Source organism: Carex rostrata, chromosome 11 (genome assembly GCF_964058835.1).
Source record: "Carex rostrata chromosome 11, lpCarRost1.2, whole genome shotgun sequence".
Classification (NCBI taxonomy): domain Eukaryota; kingdom Viridiplantae; phylum Streptophyta; class Magnoliopsida; order Poales; family Cyperaceae; genus Carex; species Carex rostrata.
The window spans coordinates 3,588,219-3,596,949 of NC_135928.1; the positions used below are offsets into that span (position 1 = coordinate 3,588,219).

General features: G+C 35.1%; 1 protein-coding gene across 8 annotated transcripts; it reads right to left on the reverse strand.

Moving 5' to 3' along the window:
- Positions 1-445: 445 nt before the first annotated feature.
- Positions 446-8,731, reverse strand: LOC144561725 (serine/arginine (SR)-type shuttling mRNA binding protein-like). 8 transcript variants are annotated; one of them, XM_078310800.1, is made up of 21 exons: positions 8,658-8,730; positions 8,170-8,234; positions 8,027-8,075; positions 7,521-7,675; positions 7,323-7,421; positions 7,124-7,225; positions 6,928-7,026; positions 6,628-6,830; positions 5,933-6,059; positions 5,409-5,482; positions 5,091-5,127; positions 4,663-4,751; positions 3,807-3,903; positions 3,268-3,350; positions 2,948-2,984; positions 2,694-2,768; positions 2,507-2,595; positions 1,833-1,947; positions 1,265-1,347; positions 788-967; positions 446-685 (listed from the first exon to the last, which is right to left on the reverse strand). In XM_078310800.1, exons 2-20 carry the CDS (start codon positions 8,200-8,202, stop codon positions 811-813), a joined length of 1,803 nt encoding a protein of 600 aa, XP_078166926.1. In that variant the 5' UTR covers positions 8,203-8,234; positions 8,658-8,730; the 3' UTR covers positions 446-685; positions 788-810. The 8 variants fall into 8 exon arrangements, with proteins under 8 accessions (XP_078166926.1, XP_078166925.1, XP_078166921.1 ...); XM_078310799.1 differs by having other exon boundaries at positions 6,628-6,827; positions 7,323-7,424; positions 8,658-8,729; XM_078310795.1 differs by having other exon boundaries at positions 446-681; positions 7,323-7,424; positions 8,658-8,729.

Below are 8,731 nucleotides of genomic sequence, written 5' to 3' on the forward strand. Positions count from 1 at the left end.
TGAAGACAATTGCCACAAGTGAAAAAATCAATCCACTGTTGATAAAGCCCATAAATGTAAAGCTAATTATCTACTGGAGGAAAATCTATTGTTTATCTGTTAAATTATTTTCATTTAGATACATACATGCTGTCAAGTTTCGCTTCAAACAGGAAATTCAAAAGGCCTTGTTAGATATAGCCAAGTTTATAAGAATTTGAAATTTTCTTAACGACCATTTAGAGTGATCCCTCGTATAATCATAAATCAAAGAGACCAAGAAGTCGCTAGCTATTTGTTCAAATTGGCCTAAAGCTATCTGGCTTGTACAAAAATTTAATGCCAAAAGGAGATGCTTTAGCACATTATAAATTCACCAATTAAGTGGATACGTTCCGAGTAAAGAATCTAGGAGCAATTCACCCTTAAAAAATCTAGTGGACAGGTTCCGAGCATACAAGGCACCTACACTTGTAACTATAAAATGGTATTACATAAGCAACACAGATGTCAAAATTTTGTAACAAAATTTTCAAAGACTAAAGAATAACATGAATCATCCCTAATAGTTGAGCTCATGGCCAGGATACAATTTTCACTAGCAGATATACAATAAAGAACAACTTGTGCAAGGAAACAAAATTGGTATACATGGTAACACGACTCGTTATATTTGTTTAATCAGGACCGGCCATCCTCTACCTGCCTAACAAAATCAAAATCATGGAATTAGTCCCAAGGAGAAACACTATTTGCCAATTTAACAAAAATGCAGCTACAATAAATCAAAGATAACTACAAAGTGCACCAGAGCTAGCAGTGCCTGCACTCTTAATAGCGGGTGCTACCACGACCACCATGACCACCACGACCACGGCCACCGCCACGTCCCCTGTCGCCACCGTGTCCACGGCCACCGCCACGTCCCCTGTCGCCACCGCCACGTCCCCTGTCGCCGCCGCCATGTTTTCTGCGGTTGCCCTGGCCACTGCAGTGAAAACGTATAAAAAAAATTAAAAATGATGTATAAAAAGGTTAAGAGTTAAGAGCCATTCTTACTACAGATCCTCTCAACACAAGATTTTTGGTAGACGCAAGGAAACAATATATGCTCAGACAGGTACAAAGATAAGATATTTTATTTGATATTGAAATATCAAGCAAAGTATGTCAAAGGACTCAAAACGAAAGGATTGGCATACCATAGACTGTAAAATCAGATCCATGTTAAACAGGTAATATAAAGAACTTTCTAGTGTGCAGTACTATAACACAATAATAGTACCTCCTGTGAGTAGAGGAGACTTTTCGGGTGCCCATGTCAAGTTTTATTTCACGGCCCATGAATTCATGCTTCATTTCAAGCGCCTACAAGCAATTTAGAGCAAACCTATTCATCATTTGCAAATTAATTATAAAGTTAATCAAATTTGCAAATTAATTATAAAGTAATCAAATTTGCAAATTACAAGCAACGGCCTGCAACTTGCAACAATCACCTTTTCAGTCATTTAACACCAAAAGAAAACAGTGTGTAACTGGCCTGATTTCAATTTTTAAGTTTGTACTTCTAAATTACATGTTAGCATAAGTCAGGCAGAACCGGTCAATATATAACAGAATATATGCCTAATAGATACACATGCCTCCACCCTGATATAAAGTTTTGAGAAGTTGGGAAATGGAGAAATATTAGGTTCTATTGGCAACATGAGAGAACATAGTAGATGGTTGATGACTACCCAAAATTCATTGTACCTTTTGCTCCAGGCTAGTTTTATTTCTCATAAGATTATTGTATAAAATTATACAGGTCAAGTTTCTATAACAAGTAAACGAGTTAATTAGATTACTCTTTTAGCAGCTTCTTCAGTGGCAAATTTCACATGACAATATCCTCTGGACTTGTCTTTATTTTTAGGCAATCTCACTTCAATGACCTCTCCTGCCTCTTTAAAGAAAGCAGCTCTACATTTTCCACAAGAGAAAGTCCATAATAGAGTTATTATTGTGTATCAATCAATCACAAATTACGCACACACATTCCTCAGTACACCAACAACAACAAAAAATGATCATATATGCAACAAAAATGGAAAGTTGGAACTACCAATTGCGCCCTCCTTTCCAATAGAACAAGTGAAATATCCACTTTTTTGTTTTCTTTTCAATTAACTATTGAAGGATTATGGGGGATAATAAAGAAAATTAAGAAATTCACTTCAAAATTGCAAGTGCCCAAATGACACTAAAAAATTCAAGTTGACACAAAACTACTAATTTGCTTCACTTGAATGGATTGGTCGCATGTGAGTTGCTTATTATGTTGATAGGTTGACACTCCACTGTACTAAGCTATGCCATCAGCCTAAAATTGGGTCTAAGAGGTCAACACTTCTTCAAATTTTGCGTGATCTCAACAGGACAACATTTTCAAAACCTTAACAAAATTTTGCAGTGACATATATGGGAAAATTTCTAGGTTTGTAATGTTGCATTATATATTTTTAGTCAAATAAAAACATACATGTCATGTTCGATAGCTATAGACGGTAAGTTTGTGACACGGATCGTAGCCATTCCATCCTCATTTTGATTCCCAACAAGTGTTTTAGGCTGCAAATTTATGTTATATTTAAAATGAGAATTTCCAGGTTCACATTTTAAGGTCAGAAAAAATGGGGAATACTGTAGGGGAGCAAGGGGAGCATTACCTCATTCTCATTAGATTTGGCTTTACCATAGGATTTATCCAGTGAAGGTGTATCTTTCATCATCACAGCAGTATTCTTTATTTTTCAAATAAAAAAAAAATAACAATAGACTGCCCTGATTAGAAATTTTGTAGTGGTTATAAAGAGAGACATTAAAATTTAAGATTTTTTAAGTATAGCCAGGTTACACACTAAATAGTTTTTTCATTACATATTTTAAGACTTGAGAATAACTAAAAGAACACAAAAACTACCTCATCTTCTCCCATGTGGATTCTTGATTTTTTTTCCCTGTTTCATAAACATATCTTATCAATTTAGCAGATGTATAAAGACATTGTAGTTAAGACCCTTTTCTGCAACACCAAATCCCCTTGTCATGAGATTATTGGTAGATGAAAGGAAACAAGATACACATGGACAGGTGTACAGGAAGAAAATATTTTATCCGACATTGAAACAATTTGTCAAAAGCAAGGATTGTCATACCATAGACTGTGATATCAGGTCCAGGATAAACTGGTAATATGAAAGAACCTTTTATTGTGCAGTAGGATAAGAAAAATAGTAGTACCTCCTGCAAGTAGAGGAGAAATTTGGGATGCCCATGTCAAGTATTAGTTCACGGCCCATGAATTCATGCTTCATTTCAAGTGCCTACAAGCAATTTAGGGCAAACTTATTCAAGTCATTTGCAAATTAATTATATAGTCAATCAAATTTGCAAATTACATGCAATGGCCTGCAACTTGCAACAACCACCTTTTCAGTCATTTAACACCAAAAGAAAACAATGTGTAACTGGCCTGATTTCAGTTTTTAAGTTTGTGCTTCTAAATACATGTTTGCAAAGTTAGGCAGAACCGGTCAATATATAATAGAATATATGCCTAATAGATACACGTGCCTCCACCCTGATACAAAGTTTGGAGAAGTTGGAAAATGGAGAAATATTAGGTGCTATAGGCAACATGAGAGAACATAGTAGTTTTGCTGACTACCCAAAATTCATTGTATCTTTTGTCCCAGGCTTGTTTTATTAATCATAAGATTATTGTATAAAATTATACAAGTCATGTTTTTTATAATAATTAAATAAGTTAGTTAGATTACTCTTTTAGCAGCTTCTTCAGTGGCAAATTCCACATGACAATATCCTCTGGACAATCTCACTTCAATGACCTCTCCTGCCTCTTTAAAGAAAGCAGCTCTACAATTTCCACAAGAGAGGAAGTTCATAATAGAGCTATTGTGTATCAATCAATCAATCAATCACAAATTACGCACACACATTCCTCAATATACCAACAACAAAAAATTCAACAACACACTGATGGAAACTACAATTTCCACAAGAGAGGAAGTTCATAATAGAGTTATTATTGTGTATCAATCAATTAATCACAAATTACGCACACACATTCCTCAGTATACCAACAACAACAAAATTGACCATATATGCAACAAAAAATTCAACAAAACACCAATGGAAACTACCTCACACATCAAATCCTGTAAAACATTTTTTTTTGGTAAAATATTCTGTAAAACTTATTTGTACCCTCCTTCCATAGAATAAGTAAATATCCACTTATTTGTTTTCTTTTCAATAAACTATTGAAGGATTATGGGGGAAATAAAGAAATTTAAGAAATTCACTTCAAAATTGCGAAGTGCCCAGATGACACTAAAAAATTCAAGTTGACAGAAAACTACTAATCAGCTTCAATAGAATGGATTAGTCGACACGTAAGTTGCTTATTATGTTGATAGGTTGACACTCCACTGTACTAGGCTAGGCCATCAGCCTATCACATAATTAGCTCTACAGGTCAACACTTCAAATTTTGGGTGCTCTCAACAGGACAGCACTTTCAAAACCTCAACAAAATTTTGCAGTGACGTACATGTGAAAATTCCTAGGTTTGTAATGTTGCATTATAATATTTTTAGTCAAATAAAAACATACATTTCATCTTCGTTAGCTGTAAACGGTAAGTTCGCGACGAAGATCGTAGCCATTCCATGCTCATGCTGATTCCCAACATGTGTTTTAGGCTGCAATTTTATGTTATATTTAAAATGAGAATTTCCAGGTACACATTTTAAGGTCAGAAAAAGATGGGGGAATGCTGCCGGGGCGCATTACCTTTCTCATTAGATTTGGCTTTACCATAGGATTTATCCGGTGAAGGTGTATCTTTCATCATCACAGTGTATTCTTTATTTTTAAAATAAAAAATTAACAATAGACTACCCTGATTAGAAAATTTTGTAATGGTTATAAAGAGAGAGACATTAAAGTTTAACATTTTCAAGTATAGTCAGGTTACACACTAAATAGTTTAAAGTATTACATTTTAAGAAGTAAGATTAACTAAAAGAACACAAAACTACCTCATCTTCTTCCTTGTGGATGCTTGAGTTATCCTTCCTGTTTCATACACATATCTTATCAAACTAGCAGATGTACAAAAACATTGTAGTTAAGAACCTTTTCTGTAACACCAAATCCCCTTGTCATGAGATTATTGGTAGACAAAAGGAAACGAGATACACTTGGACAGGTGTACAGGAAGAAAATATTTTATCCAATATTGAAAGAATGTCAAAAGCAAGGATTGTCATACCATAGACTGTAATATCAGGTTCAGGATAAACAGGTAATATGAAAGAATTTTTACTATGCAGGAGTATAAGAGAAAAGAAGAGAACCTTCTCTTTTCTGGCTTGGCCAACTGAACTCTTAGTTCACAACCCATGAACTCTTGCTGATTCATTTCAAGTGCCTACAAGCAGTTCAGGGCAAACATATTTAGCAACAATTACCACTTCGGTCATTTACTTCAACAAAAAAATCACGTGCCAATTTTACTTTACTTTGTGCTCACTAATATGGGTTAACAGAATCGATTGGAAAATTGGAAACAGCCAATATCTAACAAAATATATGCCTATTATATACCAGTTACCCTGATATTACGTGAATGTAGTTGGAAACTGATGAAATATATGCCTAATAGATAAATGTGCCTCCACCCTGACATACCATTTGGAGAAGTTGGAAAATTGAGAAATATTAGGTGCTATTGGCAACATGAGAAAACATAGTAGTTGGTTGCTGACCATCCAAAATTCATTGTACCTTTTGTTCCAGGCTGTTTTATTTCTCATAAGATTATTGTATAAATTATAAAAGTCAAGTTTTCTATAATAATTAAACAAGTTAATTAGATTACTCTTTTAGCAGCTTCTTCAGTGGCAAATTCCACATGACAAAATCCTTTGGATTTGTCATCCTTTAGCTGCTTCCATCTAGCCAATCTCACTTCAATGACCTCTCCTGCCTCTTTAAATAAAGCAGCTCTACAATTTCCATAAGAGAGAAAATTCATAAAAATAATTATTGTGTATCGATCAATCAAACTATGCATAAATTCCTCTGTATACCAACAAAAAACAAATTGACCCTCCGCAAAAGAAGATCAATGCAACACCAATGGAAACTATGGCACACATTGAACCGTAAAAACCAATTTTTGTTTTATTTTCATTGAATAAGTGAAATTAGACTGGTGTTAACTATTTCTTTTCCTTTTGTAAATATGATCAATGAATAACGGAAAAAATAAAGAAAATTTACTGTAAAAATTACAATTACCCACATAGGTTAACACTTGACTCTACATAGGTTGATGCTTTAATAGAATGGATTGGTTGACATGTGAGTTGCATTATTTTATTCACAGGTCGACACTCCACTTCACTAGGTTGACATGTGAGTTGCATTATTTAGAGGCAGACAATTCTCCAATTGGGTGATTCTTACAGGGAATGCCTTGAAGAGCTCGACAAAATTTGCAATGACTTACAGGGCAGAATTTCTAGGTACACGATATTGCATTACAATACTCTTACTTAAATAAGAACATACATATCATCTTCATCAACTTTGGACGGCAAGTTTCCAACAAATATCCTAGTCACTCCATGCTCACTTTGATTCCCAATAGGTGTTTTAGGCTGCATTGATACCTCTTCTTCCTTAGACTCTGAGTATGTATCTTCCTTTGTGCTAGTAGATTCTTCCTCCTTAGAAGGTGGCGCCTGCACCTTTTTAACCTCTGCTTCAACCTTCTGCATTGACAAAAACACAAACCACAAATTAAGTTTGCCCCAAATGGAACACTCGGTGTGGTTTTTCGTTCACAAAATTAGGATTTGGCATTTATACCTCTTCTTCCTCAGATTCTGAATATGCATCCTCTGTGCTAGTAGATTCTTCCTCCTTAGGAGGTGGAGTCTGGACGTTTTTAACCTCCGCTTCAACCTTCTGCATTGACAAAAACACAAATGACAGATTAAGTTTGACCCAAATGGAACACTCGGTGTGGTTTTTAGTACACAAAAAAAGGATTTGGCATTGATACCTCTTCTTCCTCAGATTCTGAGTATGTATCTTCCTCTGTGCTAGTATGTTCTTCCTCCTTAGGAGGTGGCGCCTGCACCTTTTTAACCTCTGCGTCAACCTTCTGCATTGACAAAAACACATATCACAGATTAAGTTTGACCCAAATGGAACACTCAGTGCAGTTTTTAGTAAACAAAATTAGGATTTGGCATTGATACCTCTTCTTCCTCAGATTCTGAGTATGTATCTTCCTCTGTGCTAGTATCTTCTTTCTCCTTGGGAGGTGGCGCCTGCACCATTTTAACCTCTGCTTCAACCTTCTGCATTTACAAAAACACAAATCACAGATTAAGTTTGACCCAAATGAACACTCGGTGTGGTTTTTAGTACACAAAATTAGGATTTGGCATTGATACCTCTTCTTCCTCAGATTCTGAGTATGTATCTTCCTCTGTGCTAGTAGATTCTTCCTCCTTAGGAGGTGGCGCCTGCACCTTTTTAACATCTGCGTCAACCTTCTTCCTTTTAGCACTTATCGTTTTTTCAAGTGCTTCTGCTGCTTTCCTCTTTTCTATTTATTTAGTACATAATAACAAAAGGGTCATTTAAAAATTCTAGTAAGGTTAATGCATTTAGCAAAATTCAACACTTGGTGAGTTGTAACTTATAACACATTTTTTGTTACATACGCCTTCCCGAATAGGAGCTTTTGTACGCAAACTGATTCTATGAACTGCTTAGAATTAAAATGTGGGGCATAGAATGCTGGAAAAAAATCTTTACAATGTAAATGTATTAAACAGAAAGGCATTTATTTTGATTGATAAACCCATCACGTATGTTGAAAGGAATGTTTCAAATAAATGTGTAAAAAACAAAAAAAAAATGGTGCCAATTTTATGAGGAACTAGAGAAATCAAACCATTATTTCCAGACTTCTCTTTACGCCTCACAACAGGTGCAACTGCAACCTAAAATACAACAAAATAACAATATTGTAGATGAACAAAGAACTGATTATAGTAAAACAAAATAACAACATTGTAGATAAATCCATCCAAGCACCTGTTCGTTGGCGGTTTTGCTTCCCTTGCCCATTTTTACACTTTAAATTGCAAAAATAAAAGAATCTGGCAATAAAATTATAAAAAAGTTAAGATTTCAATATCATAATTTGACAATTAATCGGTTAATAAATAAAAAAATATATCAACAGCTTTAAAAATATTGATCAGATAATTAAAATGGACAACTAATAACTAGCAACTCTGCCTTTGAAGTTAGAAGCGAACTATATTCTTAAGAGTTGGTACCAATTGCAACCAAGAAACAAACTAAGTTATCTTGAGAAATAGAGATACTTCTGAGAGATTTTTTTTTTTGCCCTTTGAGGGATTAATAACTGAACAAAATATGATCATGAAAATCCTCAACCGGACAACTAAATCAGTAACCCAGAAACTCAAAACAAAACACCGATACCCGGTGTGCGCGTGTGAGGAGAGAAAGAGCCTCTGCCAAGGTTTCAGAGAGAGAGAGAGAGAGAGTCTTACACGGTGAAGTTCGAGATGCACAGGAGATGGAGGGCGCGGCGGGGGGCTAGGGTTTTAGAAGGTTACTTCCTCTC

Excerpts from the sequence above, each read along its gene's own strand:
- LOC144561725 (XM_078310795.1), bottom strand. The coding sequence starts at position 8,202 with ATGGGCAAGGGAAGCAAAACCGCCAACGAACAG. Across the intron at positions 5,483-5,932 it reads CTGAAGAAGCTGCTAAAAGA|GCACTTGAAATGAATCAGCA; the intron begins GTAATCTAATTA and ends AACTGCTTGTAG. Across the intron at positions 3,351-3,806 it reads CTGAAGAAGCTGCTAAAAGA|GCACTTGAAATGAAGCATGA; the intron begins GTAATCTAACTA and ends AATTGCTTGTAG.